Consider the following 25,816-nt stretch of genomic DNA (forward strand, 5'->3'; position numbering starts at 1 on the left):
TAACAAATAATAACAAAGAGAATTTAATCGATTAAATCGTTGTAAACACATGCAGGCATTAAACTTAATATCGAATTAATATTTGTTGTCAGCGATTCGAAGCAGACAAATGTAAATCGTGCACAATACCGTGTCACGAGCATGGCAAACACATTGTGATCGTCCTCACATCGAGACCTTACAATAATAAATGAGAAAACGACGAACGATTTTCTTACAAGAAAGAAGAATAAGTACTTTTATAATAACGAATAAGCTTCCGAATTTTGTAAAAACGTCTAGTATGTATTAAGAGTTTTTAGTCCAGACCAAAGATTTTATATACTTTGCGTTATAAGGTGTGAATGAATAACGAAGCAGGGTTCGACAAGTTTTATAGGCAAGTTCTATTCTATAGTTGTTGCAATAAATTGCACACATATTTATTATTGTATCTGTGCCTATACGCAAAAATACCGTCATTAATGATTGATTGACGGTAGAATACAGCGTGATGAGTTGCTTAAATGTGTCTCGTACAATATTTATAGTTTTCTTTTTTTTTTTTCCATCGTTTGTGTTATCTTGTTGTCTTTTTACTTTTCACCCTATAAGAAACGATGAAATAAGGATAGATACAAGAGAGAGAGAGAGCAAAATATAATAACCGAAGTGATAAAGTGTAACTAGTCGGATTGACCGTTGTTATTAAAGAAAAGAACAAAAAGAAAAGAAAAGAGAAAAGGAAAAGTTGTGCGTTTAGGAGGATGTAAACGTCGGTATACGAACGATACGTTGCTTAGTGAACAAGAAATGTCAGTTGAATTACAAAGCGTTGTAATTGCTAATGGAATAAAAAGATAATTTATTTTAGCGAGGCTTTTCTATTTCTCTGCACCCCCTTAACGCCTCTCCTTCACGTCTGTATACGTATATCTAGTACGAGTGATTGTAAGACTTAGAACAAATTAGGCTTATAGTTGTATTTTCTCTTTATAGATATATCGATTAGCGCATAGGAAATAAATAGGAATTGTAACTATCGATTTCCCAACTCGTTTCATTGAAATTCTTTCTTTTCTGCACTTTTGGTTATTCGTAGGCAAGCTTTCGCGAAAGGCTGCACCCAGCTTTCAGGAATAGGTGGTACCGGAAGTCGCGTAAACTTCTCCAACCCTGTCCAATCGGAGCGTGCGTCTACTTTTAAAAACAGTAGAAAGTCTTAAATCTAAAATCGTGTTCTTTTTTTCTTTTTTTTCCTCCTCTCACAATTTAATCATCATGTGTTATATAGTAGGTACAAGTCACAAATGATACGCCTAATCGGGATTTTCAGGATCTACTAATCCGGTAAGGCACCATGAACTGAACGATGAGCCAAATTGAGAAGTTCAGCTTTAGGTGAAACCTTGTGGGTCATATCACCAACTCGATTGGATTGTGTCTGTCTATCTATCTGTCTGTCTGTGTCCACGTCGTTGTAAGAACAGCGCATCGTTTCCTGTGTAATCTTTTTGTACTTTTTGAAGAAATAAAACTGATCCTAAAAAGTAACACAGTGATTATTGTAAGATGCACCCGGTGCGCATGGATGTAAGAAAAATAATTTAATCAATCGATGCCTAAGTATCAAAGATATTGTTGTGGGAAAAGGGGAGGGATAGATAATTGCATAGAAGGACGAGATAAATTTTCATTTCGATATTCATTTTATTTCGATAATTTTTCTTTTTCGATATTTTTCGATCGTTCCAACGAATACATCGTACAGTGTAACATCATGTAAATTTGTGTCTTTCTACTGCAGTGTTCGTACGTATTTAAAATATCGTAATTAGATCGTAATAGTTCGCGCGAACTAACTTTAGAGTTTTCTCTCTTTCTCACGACAATTGTCAATCGTCGCGTCACGGAATTATCATATCTTGTTCATTTTTAATCTCGTATTCTCGTACTTCTCTTATATAGAATTTAATTATGGCTAAATTGGTTCCGTATGAACTAATATTTTCGTATTTTCATGCCTTAATATTTAATGTACAGTATCAGGCTAATTGTATGTACAATTTTATATATATTTACATATTCTCGAATGAAATATGATCGTTGGTAAAATATAGTCGAATATATATATATATATTTACATTCTCACAATTATCTCGCATATGTTTAATTTGAATGTTGAATGTTTTACGAATGAAAATTTTAATTGTATCGGATTCATTCAATGTATCGTTGTTCACGTTTTTAAAGGAAAATAGAATCGTGACAAACGATGGATACTGGGCTCATTTGTATCCAAGGTTTGACACTGGATGTTCCTTTCGGTTCTATAAAAATTCAAAACTTTTTTTTTTTTAGAATTCTTCTCTACGTTTACGCACGAACAAATTCACTTTTCATATAAAATCATTCGGAACGAGTTGTTTTTTTTTTTTTTTTTCTTTTCCAAGCGATCGACAATTCTTGCGCAAACTATCGCTATAGAAAAAAAGAACTACGGGTTAGATCGGATATGTTTATCGCACGATTCTACGAAAATGAATTTACAATTTTCCTTTTCTTCAACATCGCGTTTATTTACATCTACGAAAACGGAAATGTTATTCGTCGCTTCTTATTTTCATTTGTTTTTTTTTAATCGCCGTACAAAGATCAAGCGCGGTTAACGTTAACGATTATTAAAATTAGAGCGACTAGATCGTGAAAACGTTTCGTATTTTCGATCGAGACGCGATTGTTGCGTTTTTCTTTTATTATATCATATAAATCTACGTGTAGCAATTCCTATAGTCTGCAGAGGAGATATCGAAAAGAAGGAGAAAAGATTTATCTAAAAGTCTATTAGTTCGTATATTTGGAAATTTGTTTTGAACTTATTCACTTGTTCTTGTCTGTTATTTCGCGTGATATTTACAGGGAGAAAATTTATATACAGAAAAATCGAAAAAAAATGTGATTTTCTCGATGTATCGAACAACCGTTGTTTCCTCTTTTCTCTCTTTTTATTTTTTTTTTTTGTTATAAAAATTATTAATTATAGAAGATCCCGTCTCGTATAGACGTAATCCTATTCTCGTATTTGGCAACGATTTTGGATATATAATTCCTATTTTTTTTCCCTTTTTTTTTTTTTTCCATAACGAATTCGACTAAATATTTACAATATTTTCAATTAATTCTATTAGTCGGTGAATTATGATTAATGTGCAAACGTTATGAAATGATAGTGTATATACAAAATAGGTTTATGCAATCTCACGTGATTATTACGTGCATTACGCTATGATCACAGAAGAAACCAGAGCAGTTTTTAAAACGCCACTTAATAGTTAATTAAGATCGATTATTCGTCTTTTATGATGCAATTTCGTGTACCTAGCGTCCTTATAACGTCGTACATTTATGCTAACCGAGAAAATCAATTCTTCCAAATTTTTACATATTTTTTTTAAATCTCTCTTAATCATCTATTCTCATTCACATTCTCCAAAAATCAATTTTATTTTATATATATATATATATTTCCATATATCGTTTGTAATTCACTTAACAACATATTTCATCTTTCATTCAGTCTAAACATCGTCCAAAGCTTTAAAGAGAATTAATATTAATTTTTAATATCTCGAACTTAATATTCAGTCGTATTTATAAAATATCGTTTCAGTTCTCTCTCTTTCTTTTTTTTTTTTTTTTTGCGTCCTTTCAAACTATCACCGGATTTTTCGAAATTGGTTTCAAAGTCGCGGGCAAAATGGCCGATTCTATGGAAGTTTGCTGCTATAATGGGACATCACTCTGATTTATAGGTCCGTTTCCTATTCTCGCTTTATTGTTCAATTGCTTCGTTGCCGTGATATTATCCCTCGCCTCTTTGCTCTGCGTCACCACAGCATTCGTGTCTTTGTCGTTGTTGGCAGAGGTTTGGGTCGATCGAGAAACGACCGAGGGTGGTTTGCCATTTTTCTGATCTTTTACCTCTAGCTCGTAGTCTGAAAGAGAAAATATTTGTTGATTAAATTTCGTTAATTACGATTGAAATTTAAATTAAAAATTTAATTTAGAGAATATACCAGATGTTTGTACCAGAAAATTTTGAGAGACTGTCTTGTTTGAAAGGATTTTTATATAGTGAATTATTTTCCTAGAAAAATTTGTTCCGCGTAGACAATTGCCTTAGGTGTTCGTAGATCGAGAATGCGAAAATTGCCGGTCGAAAATGTTTAATTAATTAAAAAGTCTTGATAATTAGATAATTTCTTTGAAAAATACGGTGGTCTTAAAGTCTTTTCAAAGAAATTAAGATGCACTTTCTTAGAAAATGTTAAATTGCTCGGAGAAAAGTTGTAGTTAATTATTTCATAACTAATTAAAACGATTATTCTTGTAATATTTGATAAAACTAAATATTCTATCAATTTTTAATCGCGATTCACTTATCGATAATTCATATAGACAATTAAAAAAAACTATTTTTCCTTAATATTTTATATCTCGCATTCATAAAATAAATCCCATTTAACGTGGAATATTGAACATTAAATATTTAACTTATTGAACGAAAAATGTAAAAAAGATTATATCATGATACAATTAAGATACATATTCTTAATCTTTCGAATATATTACAAATATATTAAGATCAAATATATAATATATATAAATAATAATTTTTAATTTTTGTATATCTCATACTTTCTTTAAATATCAAACGAGAGATTTTTTTTCTTTTCCTTTTCAATCATCACAATATTTGACAAGTGATGATGGATACTCACATTCGCTTTGAGTGGAGCAATCAATGGTAGTGGTGATGTGTTTTTTAACAGCCTTATTCTGATCACACGTAGCCGCGGTGAGCGCAACCGGTGCTATCATGCTAGAAGCATTAGTAGCCGTGACTGCTGAACTTTTCGTGGTGCTATATCTAGTTGGCATCATGCTTTGACGCACGTTTCTTTCTGGCCGTATTAAAATGATGTATAACTGTCGACAGGGGGGGGGGGGGAAGGAGAGAACGAAAAGGTTAAAAGTTGGCCACTCTATTCATCTGAAATTCTGTCGCAATGAATTACCTTCGGGCTGAACAGACAAGCTATAGTTACGGACGCGGATAGACTTATAGTAACTGACATCGAGGTGATTCTCAATGCAACGTTGTTTCCAGTACCGAAGTACAGGGGCACAAAAGCCAGCCATATCACGCACGTGGTGTACATCGTGAAACCTGTACAATAGAAATACGATTATTGCGAATTTAATCCATTTGGAACGGAATTTATTATTACATCCTCAAATATATTTCTTTAATTAAAGAATCAAAGTAATATTTTCTTCTATTTTTCTTTTTAACAGAAACGAACTATAAATTTAATCTTTAATCTCATATATTGGGTTGACAACTAAGTAATTGCGGATTTTTTTTAGAAAATCAAAGACAATTTTTTCATGGAACTAAATAACTTTATTTCGTAATGTGTTGCCCATTTTGATCAATGACCTTTTGCCATCTTTCAGGCAGCATCATAATCCCACATTCGTAAAACTTGTGGTTTTTATTAGCAAAAAACTGAATCAGGTACGATTTGATATCATCATCATTATTGAAATTTTTACCATTCAAGGAGATTTGTAAAGATCGAAACAAAAAGTAATCAGATGGTGCAAGGTCAGGACTATATGGTGGATGTGGCAAAACATCCCAACCAAGCTCCAATAATTTTTGCCGAGTGACCAAAGATGTGTGTGGCCTTGCATCGTCATGATGGAATACAACACCTTTTCGATTTGTCAATTCGGGCCGCTTTTCTTCAACTGCATTGTTTAATTTCGTTAGTTGTTCAATGTAGACGACAGAATTGATCGTTCGGTTGAGTGGTAAGAGTTCAAAATAGACAATTCCTTTGTAATCCCACCAAACTGATAACAAAACCTTCTTTCGATGAATACCAGCTTTTGATGTTGTTCGAGCTGGTTCACGTAACCTGCTCCACGATCTTTTCCGCTTGATATTGTTGTAAACAACCCATTTTTCATCGCCAGTTATCAGTCGTTTTAAAAATGGATCATTTTCATTACGTTTCTTTAGCAAATCGCAGCTGTTAATGCGTTGCGTTAAATGCTTTTCTTTCAGTTCGTGAGGAACCCATGTATCGAGTTTTTGAACATAGCCAAGTTGTTTTAAGTGGTTTTCAATGCATGTATGTGATACATGAAGCTTCTCTGCAATCTCACGAGTTGTACTGTGACGATCCGAATCGATTATTGCTTTGATTAGGTCGTCATCAACTGAAATCCGCAATTACTTAGTTGCCAACTCAATATTTATCTATCCACGAGTTAAAAATTGATTTTCCATAATCACACAATGCGCATATATATATATATATATATATATATATATATATATATATATTTTTGAACAAAGAGAATTTCGAGAATGAAGGATATCCGACACCTCTCTACTATTATTTTCTCCTCCTGCCTCGCGCAGATCCGACTTAATATTACACTCATTAATGTTTCACGATTCTTACTTGAGAACGGTTCACAAAGAGGTGCCGAAGTTTACGAAGTTTAACAGAACTTAACAGAACTTCATCCTCGAATTTATAGGAATTATCGTTAGAATCGGTGCTTGATTTATATTCAAACTTGGCACCCTTTCCCTTTGGTAAACTTGGTCTAAAGCGTACATGGCATCCTGTTGTTGTTCCGTTAATAAAATTCCGGAGCCAAGGAAATATCGCGCGCCCATCCTCCACACCTGTGTGTGTTTCCACCACATGGAAAATGGACGGAGAATAGCCGCGGAAGAATACAAAAGACGTTTAAAGTCGTTAGGTGAAAATACGAAAATATGAAAAGTTGGGAAGGACGAGCAAGCTCGAAAATTGGAACATTGTCGATACACGTGCGCGCACACTCACCGATGTGTTTGCTCTCGTTGAAAGCTTCCGGGATCTTTCTCGTGAGGACGGCGTACACGGTGCAAACGACGATCAACATGATGGGATAAGCGAAAGCGATCATGTAACTTGCGTCTACGTAACTGTTGCAAACCAGCAAATTGTCCTCCCTGGTCGGATAATGATGCATCGCCTTGGCCGGGTCGATTATCATCCAAACTCCGTTGATCAGAATTTGCACGAACACCAAACCGGAACATATGATCAGCTGCGACCGTGGAGATATGAAGGATGGCCTCTTCGCGCTGTGCTTGCTCGCGTTGAAGATCCTCGATATTCGATTCGTCTTCGTTAGAAGGGCAGCGTAGACGACGGTGAAACAGAAACCAGCGGCGAATCTGTCGAACAATTTTCCTTCTCTCAAATTTTATTAATTTCGTTCGTCAACGATAATGGAAATAGTAGAGTTTCGTATCGAATAGTTTCTGGGTATGTATTTTTTTCATCGAAACTGTATCATTTTTTTTTTGGATATGAGAATTTTTATTTTAGTTTATTTTTCGATCGAAACACGGAGTGATCTTGAATTTTTTGTTTTTTTTTTTTTTTTTTTGTTAGATAGAAGCATATGAATATTTTTGTTAAAGTATATTTTATATACAGAGGGCGGATTTCGAATAGATTCCTCGCTATTTTTAGCTTTTTTTTTTTTTCGTTGAGAATTTTTATCATTTGTTTAATATTTTCGGATTATTTATTTGGTTCAGAGAATATCCCTCTTATCATATTTTCGAGAAATGAATTTTTATCGAAAATAATCGTATGCGCAAGAAATAGTTAAAAATAGTTTAAGAAATATGAAACAACTTTCACTTTTAAACAGATTCGCCGATCTGTTTTATATTCCTCTTTCGACTTCGCTTAATCGAATCGCGTGCAATTCACGTCCCTGAAATTTTATCAATTTTTTTCACCGATCGATGCACTCGCGTTCACTTGATTAATGTCAATTTACCGCCGGCGACTCGTTTCTGTCGAAAGAATTTAATTTATTTTTTCAACGTTGAAGTCGAGTTTCTTTTTTTTTTCTCTATCGCCGCGAAAAAAATAAGATGCTCCTTTACCTTTGAATACCGCATACGATGTCCGTCGGCCTGAGAACGAGGGCGAAGGTGACGAGGTAACAGAGCAGAATCCCGGAGAGAAGAACGTACGACAGTTCACGGCCAGACGCACGCACCACAGGTGTGTCGTTGTGCTTCAGAAACACCCCACAGACGAACAGAGTTATCTGTTGGTTGCGAAATATTTTCTCAATTTCATATTATTCGAATCGAAAATTCAAGTTTCATTGGATCGTTGGATGTGGCTCGTAAGCTAATTGCAAGAACGATATATTTTAAGAATTCGAAAGAGCGAAACTCTTACGTTTTTTAATCTACGAATTATAAATTAACTCAACTTTGGAAATTAAATTGATGTAAGAAAATAAAATTTCATTGTATTTTTAATATTAATAATAATAAGTCGATCTTGCAAATATTTCAATGACTCTGGAAAAAAACACCCCACAGACGAACAGAGTTATCTGTTGGTTGTGAAATATTTTCTCAATTTCATATTATTCGAATCGAAAACTCGAGTTTCATTGGATCGTTGAATGTGGCTCATTGCAAGAACGATATATTTTAAGAATTCGAAAGAGCGAAACTCTTACATTTTTTAATCTACGATTTATAAATTGACTCAACTTTGGAAATTAAATTGATGCAAGAAAATAAAATTTCATTGTATTTTTAATAATAATAATATTAATAATAATAAGTCGATCTTGCAAATATTTCAATGACTTTGGAAAAAAAGACCCCACAGACGAAGAGTTATCTGTTGGTTAAGCGAAATATTTTTTCAATTTCATATTATTCGAATCAAAAACTCGAGTTTCATTGAATCGTTGAATGTGGTTGTAAGCCAATTGCAAGAACGATATATTTTAAGAATTCGAAAGAGCGAAACTCTTACGTTTTTTAATCTATGAATTATAAATTGACTCAAGTTTTGGTGAAATTAAATTGACGTGAGAAAATAAAATTTCATTTTTAACCTTTCTTAATAATAATATTAATAATAATAAGTCGATCTTGCAAATATTTCAATGACTCTGGAAAAAAACACCCCACAGACGAACAGAGTTATCTGTTGGATGCGAAATATTTTTTCAATTTCGTATTATTCAAAAACTCGAGTTTCATTGGATCGTTGAATGTGGCTCGTAAATCAATTGCAAGAACGATATATTTTAAGAATTCGAAAGAGCGAAACTCTTACGTTTTTTAATCTACGAATTATAAATTGACTCAAGTTTTGGTGAAATTAAATTGATGCAAGAAAATAAAATTTCATTGTATTTTTAGTAATAATAATATTAATAATAATAAGTCGATCTTGTAAATATTTCAATGACTCTGGAAAAAAAACTCTTCATCTCAACTAGTTGCCAAAGTACGACTTGGTGCTGATATTTTGATATTTACGAGCCGTTCGAGCAGTTTGGATCAATAATGCAGCTAGTTTTTTTTCACCAGCACTCGTGCAAGAGGCTCTCGGTGGATTTAATGCATTGTGTAGTCGGAATTGGTCGACTCACGATTATATTTCATAAATCTACATTATATGCAATTAAAGCAATTGACCTTTATCTTTTCTTCCCTTATATAATCTCGCGATTAAAACGCAACGGTGAATTCGAAATGTAAAGAAACTTTTCTTCCTTTGTTCTCATTATTACGAAATCTTTGTCCGTCATTTCTTTTTTAGCAAAAGAAAAAGAAAAAAAAAACGATTCAACGCACCGTGAAAAACTTCTCTTTCACTTTCATCGCCGCTATTTTCTTCCCTATTCTTCTCTAAAAAATTCAAAAAGGCAACGATTTTTTTTTATCTCTCCACCTTTACACAATATCCATTCGCAATTTTGGTTTGGTTTTTTCTTTTCCGTCGGCAATTACGTTGGCCTCTAAGCGAGAATCACTTACCAGAATCCCTGTAGCGGAGAAAGACATCGCCCCTATTGCCCATCCGCTTTCTGGCCGCAGGAATTCCTCGGGGATATCACGGCAAGCGGAGTGCGTTTCGTCCGGCACCGTACCTTGACGACAAGAAATACATTGGGTCACGTCCTTGTGATCTCGTATCTGTTTAACAAACGTAGAAAATTTTAAAAATGAAAAATCCGTCCAAGGTAATCCGCTCCGCGCTATATTTATTTCACTTGCTCCCCTGAAAGCGGTGAAGCGCTTTTTAAAGGGAAGCTTCCGTTTCCGTGAATTTAAAAAACGATCTTCCATGACTCTTTTTCGAAACAGGCATTTCTCCAATGAGAATGAAAAGTAAAACTTTTTCGATCGAGATTAATCATTTTCCCAAAAGAATTACAAGCGAGAAAGGAATAATTTTTTATTAAACAATCGTGTCGCATCTGTGAAAGATATAACATCGAAAAATAAATATTCCTCGTTTTCTCGAGAGAGAAAAAAAACTTTTCTTCTTATATTAATCGGAACAAGAAACGCTTAAAAGATCACATCATTGAAATTGAACGAAGCATCGACAAACCTGATATTGAGTGCAATTGAAGCAATGCCAGCAGCACTGCTCGCCCGCCACGTATTTCTTTGCCTGGCCGACCTCGCAGGGCAGGGAGCACACGCTTTCGGGTGGCTCGGGATGTCCAAGTTTAAATTGGATTGCTGCAAGGAATATGCGAGTAGGTAGCGAGAGAGTAGGTGCCGGGGCCGGTTCAATTTCGCGAGAAAAAGGTAGCGAAAAGTAGGGGGGGAGATCGCGAAACGACCAATCTGTGGCTTACCAGACATATTCAACCGTAATTCACCCGAGAGATATTTGCCAACCCGGACCCACTCGTATTTGCCCGGCTCGATTTGTTTGAAGTGTATGATGTTGTATCGGGCCGGCCCGTCACCGTTCTTGTCGAATTTGAATTTGTCGCCGCTCAGACCTTCAATCATATTTCCATTTTTCGATCAATCGACTCGAAATTTTCCCGAAATTTGCAATTTTCATATTTCTAATTTTTTTTTCTTTTTTTAGTTTTATCTCACGAGATTGGCTCGACTGAAGTTTTTAAATTATATATACATGCGTATAAAGTAAACAACGTACAACTATTGGAAGTGTTTTATTTTCGAAATACAAATTTGGAAATTTGAAAATGTTTATATTTTAAAAGAATGGATCTTGGTCTTGAAAGGAGCCAATAAGCGGAACGTTTCGATATAAGTAAGAATTGTTTCTTACCTTCAAAGTCCACTTTTCGAAGATATTTCAAAAGTTCGGTACCCTTGGTAGGTTTCATCGCGTCGCACAGTCCAGGTTTCCCATCGCACAGCTCTTTGTGCATATCTCTGAACGGGGAATATTTATAGCACGTTTGCCACATGAGGGGGGGGGAGCGCATGACGCGAAATTTTGTTTGATAATAAATTGAGATGAAAAATTGAATTACCGAAATGCATAGGCGAACGCCATCACCGCGTCGGACACGAATTGGAGTTGATTCTCGAACGCTGTGTTCTGTTTCGTCAAACGCTTTTCCGTGCTGCAGAATTTCGTGTAATTTTTGTTGTACGGGGTTACGGATGCGTTCGGGTATCTACACTGAAAGTGATGTTCCCAGAATTCTAAAACGATTTACCACATATTCCATTATAATACATTACAACCTTTCGTTTTTAAATATTGTATAACAAATTTCGTTTCAACTATTTTATTCTATATTTATAACGTACATATAAATTTCGTCTTTTCAAAATATCGTAAAAATTGAAACGAACGCGAAGGGAAAGAAATTGTTTTTCTCAAATCCGTCGAATCCGCTCGTCTTCCTCGTTCCTCCCTCGCTCTTCTCCAGGTTCGAAAAGAGTGCCGCCGTTTAAATGTTAGACAGATGATAAAATACGACGTAGAAATCGATATTGGAAAGTTGTAGGCCGCGAAAGTTAGAATTAGCGAAGTTTAACGAGGCTCGCGTGTTTCGCTCGTTAGCTTACCAACGAACCACGGATTCCTCCGGTTGTTCTCGACCGTCAAATTGAGGAAATATTCTTCGAAACCCTTGACAGGATTTGCCTGAGGTTGAACCGACAGAGTACCCTCCACCTCCGCCTCGTTACCATCGCTAACCAACCCCCTGGCGCTCCATCCGTCGCTGCCAATCCACGAAAACGCACCGGTCGCATTGCAACGTTTAACCGCTCTCATAACTCCGGCAACTTCTTGATCCGAGCCGAATATGATGCAACCTGACCAGACAGAATCGATCATCAAACGATTGATTAACCCTCGATAACAATTTTTTAGCGATTCCAACATTTATGTACTTCCATCTATTCGTTTAATTAATCATCCTGCTTTTGAAATTCGTTGTTTTGAATTTTGAATTAATTGGGGAGAATATTTACAAAAGGATCGAGATCAATTCTTTATAGGATAAAGCAATTCTTATCTACGATCAATTAATACGATCGATTAAAATATTAGATATTAAAGAGATTTTTCAGACTGGCTAGCTTTTAAGTATTGAGAATTTATTTTGAAAAATTTTATATGGATAGGAGAGGGGAGGAGATATTTTTTATCGTTTGCAATGAAAAGAAATGCAAGAAGAGAGAGGTATTTTGAAAGGAATTTTCGTTCAGATGACGTAATTAATTTCTCGAAAATGAAACTCATCGAAACAATCTGATATATAATTCTTCTACAATTTTTTATATTTCTAGAAATATTCGCCCCTTCTATTTCATTTTTCTATCCCTCGTTCCTCTCTACTCTTTCAATATATATTACTGTTGACTCAAGAGAGGCAAACTCATCGTCCCAGTCTTTGCTTTAAAGAAGCACAATCGTTCAATTCTCGCTTCCAAACTTTGCCTCGTGTTTTACTTTTTTTTAATCTCGAACCGAGTTCGAGATCGGCTCGCCAGGATTCATTTTCGTTCGATAAACTCTATCTTTATTTTATGCAAATCACGATCCTTGCGAAATAAACGTCCTTGTAATTCCCTCTTTTTTTTTCATCCCTTTCTTTTTCACGCCACACCGCTTCTCGTCTTCTAATCTAAATTCCCATAAGGATCCTTGGATCGTGTAATCACCTGGTTTACATTTTCTTTCCTTTTTCTTTTTTTCGAACTCACCAAAGCTTAAAAGACCTTAATCTTCGTGAACAGGATGGATCCAAAGATGGATCGGAAAATTTGCTGCGATCGGTTTTTTCTTTTTATAAGCGCGTCGATACTTTTTTTGCAAGGTTAAGACGTGGCATATTTCGCGGAACAGACTTCAAATTATTCTTCAGTTTCGGGGAGTAATTTTCGACTCTGGCCGATCGTTAGTATCGATAAAAGGGCAGGACGAGGGTTTAACGAGGGCCGAGTTTCAATAGAGAGAAACTTTAGGCCACGAGTACCATTTAAACGGTAGTAAATTTACTCCCTCTATTTTGCGGTACAACTGTGTAATTGCGATTCGTTGAATGAGAAACAATCGCACAATGGGAGAGGCATTGATGAAAGATGTGGATTAGAGCTTAAATTCTTTTTTTTTTTTTGAAAAGAAATTCTTGGTTAGAAAAGGATTTCTCAAATAATGAACTCGATCGATTCTCGTGGATTTTTATAAAATTAATAATCTAAAGTATTCTATGTGTGTTTGTACAAAACTTTATCAAAAATTCCTTTTTAATATGTCTTTAACTTTTTTTTTCTCTTTTTTCGCGAACACCAGGTGGCTAGTCTCGTATAATCGTGCGAAAGTTTGTGTTTCCTTGACACATTTCGAATATGATGAATTTTCACGTGATATAAAGTGTTATTTAATATCTCGAACACACGAAAAGAAAGTCTAAAATGCTAAAAATAAGTGTAAAATATAAAGACAAGAATTTTGGATAAATATGATAGAATTTCGTATACTTCAACATGTTAAGATGTAGTTCTTTATTTTATTTTCTTTTTATTTCAATATTTAAATATTTTCAAAGTATGATATTTATAAAGAAATGTAGTATACATATTTTTAATCGAGTAATGACGATAGTTGTAAAGAAAATCCATAATTTGTACGATAATCCGCATAATGAACAAGATAGGAAGTGTTCACTTTTAGTGGAGAATTTAATAAATCTACAATAAAAATTATTCGATTGTTGTTAACCGTTTTGAATAATAATACACTTTCATCTTTATACTCTCATTTCTCTTCTCTTAAAAATTAAATTAACCGTGTTCGATTTGGTATCTTCTTTTAATAAAAGTTTCCTGAAACTTGTTATATTTTTAATTATTTTTTTTTTTCTTGAGAAAGAACGTTCAAATTCTCGCGTATTCAATTTTACACGAAATTAGGCAAATTAAAGAGAAACGTGTAGTTAGTTTTTCGAACGATTTTCCAGAATTTCTAAAAGCATATGGAGATCGTAATTGTAGTTGAGAGAGCAGTTTAAAATAAATGGGCAGAAAGTTTATCAATGGGGTCGAAGATTTGTACGTATCAAACTTTAGTGAAAAATTCGTTAATCTCTATTATCCCTTAGCGAGCATTGTATACATACGAGCACGGCTTACACGTGGCTTAATTTTAATCGGTGTAATTCTAACTTCGTACGTATGGACATTAAAAACTTTATAGATTTTTCGATACATCGAACTTCTCCCCCCAGGGATTGTGATGCGCATGAAAATGGCCCGCAACGCGCCATTAACTTTAAGAGTAAATACAAAAGTTATATCGCATGTAATGGCTCTGCTTTTAGAGAAGGATTTGTTTTTTAATTAATTAACGTTCTCTGTAATACACTTGAAAGCGTTCCATTTTCTTTTTTTTCTCTTAATATATTAAATTAATATTAAATTATTATTAAATATACGAATGATAATTATAATTTTATATATTTTGCCTACTTTTGATCATTCAATATTCACTACTCCATTAATTATTTAAAATAACTCACGGGTGATATAAATATATGTTAAATTATTATGAACAGGAGAACAATTAATTTATTAGTATCCGCTTTTCAAGCATTTAAACTCTATTGATTATTTAGCTCGTCAAGCTGTCCTTGAGTCGAGTATATTTCATTGCACGTTGTTCGATTGTTATTTGTGAAAAATTAGTTTAAAAAATATATATCGTGTATTATATTAGGAATGAATAAATTTAAATTTTTTTTTAAAATTTATATTTTGAATACATTGACGAAATTTAATTCTCATTCGAATATTTAATTGTATTCCATAATATCTTTGTTATATTATATTTTTATTATAGGAATAGAAAGAAAATTGAAAATTTTTAATTGCTCTTACTCGATAATTAAAAACTATGCAAAAAGTTAATAGCATTAATTTGCATAACAAAATTTTCACGAGCAGTATCGATTTTACTTTCTCGCGTCTGATTAAAAACGTTCATTTCCACTTTGAAAAAGGAATCTTGCTTTCTCTGGAAGCAAAAAGAGAGAGAGAGAGAGAGAAAGAAAGAGAGTCAGCTGATTCTAATTCGAGAGAGAAGTTACAATGAAATTTCAGGAATTCAAGTTTTATCTGAATTAGTAGCCATCTTAGTTCCTTCCCATTTCGATAATAGACAAATTCAAGGTATCCAAAATCTATCATTCATCAAATCTTTCCTCCTTTTCTTTGTCGTATTCCTCTGGAGAGAGATCTTTGTTTCTTCGTTTCAATTCCACATCGATGGATCTTCCTCTGTTTTGTTTCGATTGATCCTGTCCCTTTGATACATTATACTTTATCGCGCCAATATACTTTGATAACTGGAATGAAGCTCTCTCTCGGTGGTTTTGTGGAATTCACGATTCGAGAATCTCTCTTCCCTCTGTGAAACGTTGATTACAAGGAGGAACCGCGTTGTCGAGAATATTCTCAATGGTTTTGTATCGAAGTGTAATAGATTCTTGGTCCAAGTATTCGTCTAAGATATGCTTCTACATTTTTTCGATATTGTTCAGAAACTTTTCATCTTGTGTAACAAATATGCGATTGGAAAAAATATTTGGAATTAAAATTTCACAAAGATACTCATGTCTCTAAATTTTGTCGAGTTAAATAATTTTGTAAAGAATCGTGAAAAATACGAGCTTACCTCGTGCTCTCGGTTTGGTCAACAATTTCAAAACGATATTGTCGTAAGCCGCATCTTTCGCGACGCCAGAATCTTTCACCAATTTTTCCTTGATAGCTATGCATATGTTCCTCTTGCCCAGCAATTCTTCCAGCTCTTCGAACGCCTGCAATCAAACGAACAATCAAACATTCTCACAATCACCTCGAATTTTTATTTTTTTCACAATTATGATCGAACAAATGAATCTTAAATCGTGAAACGAGAATGTGAACTCGAATAATGGTTGTCAGATTCATTTCGATTTTTTTCTTTGTTCACCTTAGAATCCTAACTTTAGAATTATCCTATAAGCTCAATATCACATTATCCAAAATTCCAGATCAAAATTTTAAATTCCATTCTCTCAAGTCGATAAACAATAATCGTTTACAAACATTTTTATCGGCGTGAAATTACACGAAGACAGCCAAATGATCGATTCGAACAAGGTTTTCGCCGATTCTCTATCTCGTTATTCTCATGCATATGCAGCAGATAAAAAAAAAAGAGAAAAAAAAAGCGCAAACACGCGGAACGGTAATTTACATCGTTCGTTTCGATCTCTTTTCCCTTCGTTTCGAATCTCTTTTTAACGACAATGATAATGCACACGCGAGGATAAGCATTATATCGAAATAAAATATTCAGCGTGAATGTGTTGGAGGAAAGAGAGAGAGAGAGAAAGAGAGAAAATGCCAGAAGGTTTCCATAGACGCGGAGAGTGATGCTAAAGTTGGAACATCGGGAGAAGAAAGAAGAAATCACCGGAGGGTGTCGTTAAAGATTCAAGAGAATTATTAGACCTAGCGTGTCTCCGCTATTGTGCGCCATTTATACATGTTCCATCATCCCATTTTACATCTAGAGACGTAACAGCCTTTTACTCTTTTCCTTTTTTTCTTCTTTCCCCTTTTTCCACCTACTTTTATGCACCGGCAATTTTCTTCTAAATCACAGCCGGGGAAACGAGGTTTTCACGATTTCGTTGGTCATGTGGAATTAATGAATGCTACATACATATATATATATATATATATGCATACATATTCACACAACATTTTATGATAATTTCTCCCTTTTACGATAATGGAAAATATCTATAGATTGTATCCACTTTTATTTCATTAAATGATAGCCACTTCCAGAAAGGTACAATTTAATGCAATATAAATTAGATTTTTTGCCGAATATTCGTATCGATATAATTTACGTTAATTTACATTAATTTGCATTGAGAAATAAGAAGGAAAAGAGAAGGAGATAGAAAAATTGAATTAATTAGAGCGAAACACGGTAAGTGAGTGTAATTTAAACGTTGAATAAATTCTCGTAAGAGGAATGCACTTACTTTCTAATCTTCCACGACATTAAATTTGTTCCGAGTATGCGGTTTTGGGAAGTCCATACATTATCATGCTTCCTAGCATTCAGCATATGACAATTGTAGAACGAAATAAAACGATGAGATATAAATAAACGGGTTTAATTTTATTTTTTATATTCAATTTAATAAGAAAACAAACTCTGGAACTCTGGATATTTGACCCGATTTTTCTTAAATCGAAGCACGAACGCCTATAAGAGAGCAACCGGCACATCGGTTGCACGGAAATTAACGAGGAAACGTTATTGCAGAAACGTGACTCGTCAAACTTTTTTCACGCAATTCCTAACGTCTTAATGTAACACGTGCACTTATCGAGGTTATTCTCAGAGCCCAGCCACTCATCGTGGAGTGGCAAACCACTGTTACCCCCTCGAAAAAGGCGTTTTCTAAGGATGGATCTCTTGCAAGTTCGTGTCGCGGACAACGTGCAACGAATAACGTTTGCGAACAGTGTTCGTTGACGAAAATCGCGAACGGTTTCGATGAAAGTTTCTGGGAGAAGGCCAATTTCATTTTCATCATGGGGCAGGCATAATAGAGAGCATAGAAATTAGGGTGATAAAGAGAGAGAAATAAAAATGATGGAATGATTTATATCGAATGCACGACGAAACTGTGAAAGAAGAAATGGATATGTGGGTGGATCAAAGGATACTAAATTGTATTTTTAGGCTAATAGTATTGGATTATGTTCTTTATAGAAAAAAATATAGTATCCTCACTAGTTTGATATTTTTTTTTGTATTTCATTTTTTTCTTCTATTTGTTAATAAAATTATTAATTATAAAGTACATTGTAAGTAAATTGTATTTTTAGGCTAATAGTACTCGAGATTATGTTCTTTATAGAAAAAAATATATTATCCTCTCTAGTTTAATATTTTTTTCCCTATATTTCATTTTTTTCTTCTGTTTGTTAATGAAATTATTAATTATAAATTATATTGTTTTATGCGTGAAATGAATGGATAATAGGATAGTAATTTTTTAGGCTAATAATATTCGAGATTATGTTCTTTATAGAAAAAAATATAATATCTTCATTAGTTTGATATTTTTTTCCTGTATTTATTTTTCTTTTGTTTGTTAATGAAATTATTAATTATAAATTACATTGTTTTATGCGTGAAATGAATGGATCAAAGGACAATAAATTGTATTTTTAGGCTAATAGTATTGGATTATGTTTTTTATAGAAAAAAATATAGTATCCTCATTAGTTTGATATTGTATTTCGTTTGTTAATGAATTATTAATTATAAATTATTGTTTTATGCGTGAAATGGATAGATTATTTTATACAAAGAATAAAATAATGACAAAGAATGTTAATAATAAATTATAACTTTTAGTGTTGAAAAAAAAACGGTGTTATAAAATATTTGGTAATGAATTTTTTCTTCTTTACATATAACAATTACGAATCACCCATTGTATCGTATTTTTTAAAACGTGAAAGAGAAAGATGATATATATGGAAGAATAGAAACAAATTGCAATTTCTCTGGTAATAGAATTAAATATTACAAATGAAAATATATCGTTCTCGAATACGATTTGGAGAAGATAGTGTGTTTCGTTTTCATTTTTTTTCTTCCGCTCCAATTTCATGGTAATTATGAATTCCATTATCTCGTGTATAGAGTGGAATGCATAAAGAGGAATGCATAGAGAGGAATGCATCCTGTATTCTTAACAAAGAATTTTTTCAACTGGGATATATGTGTAGATAGGAGGGAAAAAAAAAAAAGTATGTCTGTGTCATTTTTAAATCAATATCTAGGTCAATGGCGTTGCCATTGGTCATACACCTATCCATCGTTCTGTAATGATAGAGCACGGGGTGAGTTGTGATAAATTACTAAAGCAAAGTATGAAGAACAGTTCGATATACATACGTAAAATAAGTTAAAACGAAAATTATAAAGGATTATGAAATATTTAACATTTTTGAAATTGATTTATTATTTTTCATTACGAAAATTTTCAATTTCCATTATCAAATTATCAACATTTTAATGTCTAATTTAAAAGCTATTATTTAAATAAAGCAAGTTTCCCTTTTTTACATTTAATTTTTATCAAATTTGATTAAAATTAACATATATCACAGTGTTTCCTTTCCTGAAAATTTTATTCGTGAAAACTAATTATACTAAAACTATCCCAAAAATGTAATACCATCGATCGATTGAAATTCTAATTTCAACCGATATTTTCCTTTGTAAAAACTCTCGTTACGAAACTTTGTTATAACGAAAAATATCGGCCAATCACGTTCGATGGACATTTCTTTGACACATGTTGCTTGAACTTATACTTGTGTTGCGCGTACCTCACCGTCTTGTTTAGTCTATGCGCTCCGTGATTAACCAACCTTTTTTTCATTCAACGAAAATTTTTGCAAAAGAGAATTGTCGATTGAAATTATTCCCTGGAATTTTCAATTAACCGATATTTTTTGGGACACTCTGTATGTAAACTAGAAATCTGACAAGTTTAATTTCCGTCGTCACGTGTCACACATACATACACATACATACACAAGGAATAAAAGTACCTTCGAGATGTGATTGATCTTATTTTTAAAAATAAGTCGAATTCACGTCACACGAATACGGAATAATCTATCACGATCTGTCAAGATTTAGCTGGAAACATGCAATTCTTATCGTTCCACGATCGCGTATATTAGCGGGCCTTCCATTGTTTCCAATAGAATACGCATAATAATGGACACGTAACCTCTCCTCCTCCTTCGTTCTCGATCTAAAGAGAAATTTCAATTTTCCCGTGCATTCGCGTGACGTATATATACGTAAAAGCCAATTTCAGTAGCAGCAGCTCAGACGTCTGGTTTATTACAGCCACGCTTCGAGCGAAGAATGGAAGCACGGGAGACAGATCGTTACCTAAAATAAGAGAAACCTCTTTAATGTTAATATCACAGGTCTCAGAAATTTCATTGTTGTCGTGCAATGTCTGTCTGATCTGATATTTTTACAATACGAGATATCGTTTAATAAACGATCCATCCTCGCCTTTCGTCACCACGGATTCGATGCGAAGAGTTTACATTTTCCTTGACGCAAGATCATGGTTTCACGTGACACGTGAATGGCAATTGGAACACCTTCGAGATACCACGGTCATTAATCTTCTTTTCCAACGTGGTAACATTAACTATCAAGATATCAAGGGTTAGATAGACCGGCATATTGTTGACATCGTGGCTTTATACCTGGAAAGTTTTTCTTCCACGGTAAAAAAATAAGAGTCCCCCTTTAATCTTGAAATGTTTGACTCGACGTTTAAAGTCAAGGCTTTTGAACCTTGGCCCTTCAAGGAGATTGGGGGATTTCCAACCTTGGACTTTTTGGGATACCTTTCAATCTCGTGCTTTTTCGGCAGAGAATTAGAATTTTTAAGATTTTTAAAATTTGAATACGTCTTCTTAAATCGGAATTTTCATTTCCAACTTTCGATGTTGCCGGATTTAAATCTCAAGATCAATGTTCGAGCTTCTTAAGCTTGAACTCTTCCATCATAAACTTCTTTCGTGTCAAAGTTTTTTGAGAATTCTTAAGTGTTCTCCAAACTCAAGTTTTTGAGGTGAAAAGTTATCGTTAACAATTCGAACAAACATTCTCGCCGCGTCCAGTTAAAAATTTTCTCCAAAACAATTTTCTTTCCCTTTTTGGAAATTAATCAACAATCTAAATTAATACGATAATCAATTATTTGAATTTCATAAGTGTGACTTGATCATTATTAACCGATCATTTTGTTAATATCGATGCAACGTGGATTCATATACGCGTTTATTTCAATATGACGTGAACCAGGCAAGCACCACGGTTGTTACGTAGCCCTGAATTTCGAGAAGACTTTAATCAGCCGCGCGTCTCTGTTCTCCTTTTTCTCTATTTAGCCATAGAAAAAAAATCGTGAGATGGGCTACGCGCACGCGATTTAACGTGTCTAGGAGTATAAAGTATTCAACTCAAGAGTGCAATGAAAACCGGTTTGGTTATTCCATTCTAATCGCGCCTATTCGTTCATTTAACGTCGAGAAATTTATTCGACGCCATTTCTCAAATTGAAACTCACTTGGCTAATAATTTAATCTCATCGAGTATTGATTTATTTTCCAGAATATAAAATTAATCTCGTAAATTTGGTTTCAAAGTTTTAAATTTTTTTGAACAAAGAGAAGGAATATGAAAAATTTTTATTATTTTCAGAGATTTTTTTTTTTTCAGAATATTATTTTTATCTCTCCTCTTCCCGAAAAGGGAAAATTGTTACCGTTTTTAACATCGTCGTTCCATGTTGTTTCACGGCGTAATGGCTGTAGGTAATTTAGATGTTTATTTTGATAGCGATTGTGACACGAATGGAAAGATCTATCGATCGATTTGCGGTGTCTGTGTCAACAGGCACAGCATGACGAGCAATTAAATCAAGTATATCAAAGTTGTTCTAACTATGGAAATTGGGCGTACGCGCGAGTTAAAATTGTGAAATGAAAGTTTCCACGAAATATTTCCCTCAGAAACGAAGCTTTCCTTTTTTTTAAAGCAAAATGAACATATACAAAACGTATATAAACATATATATTTTCCTCAGCATAGAATTCTTCGTAAAATTTCCCAACGGAGTCTGTCTCTAAATCTTAAAATTCGTTAAAACGTAATATTATTTTCGAGAATTGAGAAAAATTATTAATAAATCACTCCAAAGACTCACGTTTCAAGTTATAATTCTTATTTTAACAAATCTCCACACACACGTATTACTTTATTATTTTTTCATAATCTTAATCCCTCGCGTGCGTATCCCTCTTTAAAAACCGAACCGATTATTTCTTCTCTGCGATTTTATCAAGCTTTTACAAGTAACATAGATATTGATACTCTTATCTCCCCCTATTCTTCCCCCTCTTTCCTTGGGATCAGAAATTCTTTGATTAAGATCAATGTCCAACTCGATTCGAGTTCATTAATATCGAAATTCGGATACGATTGATTTCGATTGATAACGCAATACGGGCCCGAATCCGTTTATTTACACGGATGCATGTAATTTGCACTGCCCTTGCCTGCTTGTTCCGTTGTCGTGACATTCTAATGAGATGCAGAACCGATTTGCTTTATGCACGCGCGCCCCATTCGTTTCGTGATCGCGTTATTAAAACAGGGGATTGTCCAAGATGTCCTGCAGGCGATACGGTCATTACTTCCCTATTTACTTTTATCTATTGTTTTTCTTTCGCGAGACGAATCAATTTAGGATTATAATTTTTCACGGGGAGAAATTTTATTAATTTTATTATTCCTTTACGTCACCTCGATTATCGTTCGAACATCGATTTATTAATATCATTGCGTTGGTAGAATTATCTTGGTAAAATTAGATTTCGTTTGAAGCGAAATATTGATTTTTATTTTTAAGGGAGGAAAGATATTCGCTCGAAAGGATTTGTAACATATTTCTCCTTATGCTTCGATGTCACCGCTTTTTCCCGGAGATATTAAAAAATAACGCAAACATGAAATCGTTTGAAATTTATTTCCTTTCGAGATGTTAATGAATAGATGATAGATATCAAAGAAAATTCTTGTGTAAAAAGTATTTGTATTTTTATTTTTCACTCGTTGCAAAATTATGATACGTTTATTAATGAAAATCTTTTAGATTAATAGAAAGAGAAAAAAATTATCGAAGGCAAATTTGTTTTTCAACTAATTGCAATTACTTTGATTCACCAATTAATTCCAACTCTTAATCTTTCTCAAGATTATCCACATTCAATAAAATAATCCGACTTATTAATTTATTCATATCCAATTCCAATCTGAAAATCGTCCTGCATTCAAATCATTAAATCAAAATTACTTTTCAACTTTCTAAGAGAAAAAAAAGAAAACGCAAAACGTATTGGAAATCGTTAGTTTTTAAATGTCGTTGCAGAAAATTTATACAAATCTGTTCATGGATCTTTGGAGAGCAGAGAAGATGGGAATAATTTCCGAAAATAACTCTATCCGCCAGGCGTTTGCTGTGGTTTTAATTACGGCCGATTAGCATAGCGGCGGTGACAGTGGGGGGCTCGTCGTGGACAGGAAACGTGACGCGGGACCGGAAGAGGGGAGAGTCCCGAAAATAAATTCGTTGAAAAGCTGGAAGCGTAGCACCGTAGCAGGGTTGTTATTTTAAACAAGGTGGCCGAAAGAGAAGGAAGCAAAGTGCTTTCCAGGGAGTTGTTTTGATTACGTGGATGTCGAGTAAATGAGACACATTGTAGTTTCGGGGGGTTGCCGTGAAATATTGCGATCGTTCGATACTGGATTCGTGGACTTTAAATTAATGCAGATTAATGCAACCGGTCCATTGTTGCTCGAAAATCTTTCTCTTAGATAAATTTCCTTAGATAAGTTTCTTTATTTTTTGAAAAGAAAAAAAAAAATCGAAGTAGAAAGAAAAATTGTGAATTCTGCTAAAAATTATTAAAATTAATCGTCGCTTTTTTCGTGATTATATTTGGCGCGAAATAAAAAAGAAAAAACAATTTGCAACAAATACAGAATTAATTCGTTCGACAACAATATTGAATTTTTCATTCGAAGAATGAACGCACGCATGACGAAATTTTGATTCATTTATTTAAAAAAAAAAAAAAAAACGAAGGGATATTACGACGCGTCCGATGGAATCTGTTGTACGCGGTGGGGGTGGGATACGAATTTTCTGGAATGGATAGTTGCAGTGTCGGTGATCGCATTGTCGGTTAAACGCATTGTTTCAAAACCGTAGTGCGGTCGTATCGATCAACTGTCCGTTTCAAATTTCACACTCTGGACGAGATCGCATTTTTCACGCGTATCACCGTGATTTACCCCTCTTTCCCATCCATGTGTCCCTGTTAATCCATCACACTTCCCCATTGTTAGTTACGTATAAATCCGATAATTATCTTCACGCATTTCGCGCATAGCTTGATCTCACGCAGAAACAATGGATATCTCGTACATTTACGTGTCGATAATTTGGTAAAATATCGAAAAAAGATATGAAAGAATTATACGAAAATATTTATTTCTATCAAAAATGTTTAAAATGATTCTTTTTTTTTTTTTTTTCGTATTCGTACGAGCAGCTTAAAATAAAATTTTGTTTTTTTGTTTTTTTAAATAAAAATACATATACACGAAAATTTTATTTCTCGATTTCATAACTTTTTTTTTATTTTATCGGATAATTTTAATATAAACTCACCTTTATTCCGTAATTGCTCTCTTCGTATATGATAGACACGTAACTCCATTTCATTTTCATCACGATCTCCACCATAGCTTTCACTTGGTAATGGTCACTCGGTATAGTGCGCGTGAAATATTCGAATCGTTGTTTGTTGGAAAGTTCTGGACTGGTCGAGAAGAATGAGACCTGAAAACGGATGAAAAGTTTCTTGGTCACTTGGAAAGAAGTAGTTAAGTAAATCTTGCCGTTTCTTCTCAATCAATTCCATTAATGTTATCCGTCTCTCTCATCGATTTATATTTTTGAATTTACTTAAGCTTTGTATTATTTTTAAACTTCTTATATAAAATATATTTCAGTATTTAAGTTTATATAAGTATATAAAAGTCATTTATTCAAAATGGAAGTAATTTCTGCCATATTTACGAATGTTTGATTATGATTAAGTAATTCGTTTCACGATTTTTCTAACAATATATTGATTTTTATATACATCAAATTGTAATTATATAACACGCAATCAAATATTTCTATACCTTTACAATTGTATATGAATAAGCATGAAAGAAGATTATAATGTTTTCTTCAATAAAAATAAATGCAAATTGTAAATATCGAATTTTCTCTCATAATTGTCGACAATTTAAATAACAAATTGTAGAATAAAATGTTAATAGTGTATTATTATGGAGCGTACAATGAATTTAATCAATGTATAAAATTGTATTTGGAATTATGCTGTTGAATTTATTGAAGAGTCGTATTTACTTGTTGGAAATAATTATGATAATTTACGAAGAATTTTACCGTGGATGTAAACAAAATTTTGAAGATGATTCGTGAGATGGAACAAGGGAAGAGTTATTTATCGAAGAGAAATTTTAAAATCTTTTTATAATCAGTTTTTATCTCTTAAAATTATAATCATTATACTTTTACATCGTAAAACTAATTTAAACCTCATAAAACCGAAATAATTCCACCATTTCCATTTCCAATTCCAAAATTAAATTGCTTCGAAATTTCATTTCTTGTTTCATCCTCCAATTTTCTCAATAACTTTATATAACAA

General features: G+C 33.5%; 2 protein-coding genes across 13 annotated transcripts in view; one reads left to right on the top strand and one right to left on the bottom strand.

Annotated features, from left to right (window-relative positions):
* Nucleotides 1-25,816, top strand: part of LOC411843 (COP9 signalosome complex subunit 7b) — a 184,897-nt gene that overhangs the window by 2,419 nt on the left and 156,662 nt on the right. The window contains exon 4 of one of the 4 annotated variants that reach the window (XM_395310.6): nt 1,316-1,533. The exons of 2 other annotated variants lie outside the window; for them this stretch is intronic. In XM_395310.6, the coding sequence (XP_395310.3) occupies nt 1,316-1,365 (50 nt within the window). In that variant the 3' untranslated portion in view covers nt 1,366-1,533. Of the gene's footprint in view, nt 1-92; nt 853-1,315; nt 1,534-25,816 lie in introns of those variants that run through there. One more of the 4 variants, XM_006562743.3, reaches the window with a different exon arrangement.
* Glurb (metabotropic glutamate receptor B) overlaps nt 2,406-25,816 on the bottom strand; it is a 256,855-nt gene continuing 233,444 nt past the window's right edge. For 6 of the 9 annotated variants that reach the window (XM_006562728.3, XM_026444527.1, XM_006562737.3 and 3 more), the window contains 13 exons: nt 24,760-24,930; nt 16,074-16,218; nt 11,960-12,211; nt 11,416-11,590; nt 11,208-11,314; nt 10,759-10,908; nt 10,506-10,639; nt 9,926-10,084; nt 8,015-8,181; nt 6,912-7,288; nt 5,058-5,209; nt 4,761-4,968; nt 2,406-3,974 (listed from right to left, as the gene is read on the bottom strand). In XM_006562728.3, coding sequence (XP_006562791.2) covers nt 3,763-3,974; nt 4,761-4,968; nt 5,058-5,209; nt 6,912-7,288; nt 8,015-8,181; nt 9,926-10,084; nt 10,506-10,639; nt 10,759-10,908; nt 11,208-11,314; nt 11,416-11,590; nt 11,960-12,211; nt 16,074-16,218; nt 24,760-24,930 — 2,409 coding nt within the window. In that variant the 3' untranslated portion in view covers nt 2,406-3,762. 9 annotated transcript variants of the gene reach the window in all.

The sequence above is a fragment of the Apis mellifera genome, linkage group LG13 (genome assembly GCF_003254395.2).
Source record: "Apis mellifera strain DH4 linkage group LG13, Amel_HAv3.1, whole genome shotgun sequence".
Taxonomy (NCBI): domain Eukaryota; kingdom Metazoa; phylum Arthropoda; class Insecta; order Hymenoptera; family Apidae; genus Apis; species Apis mellifera.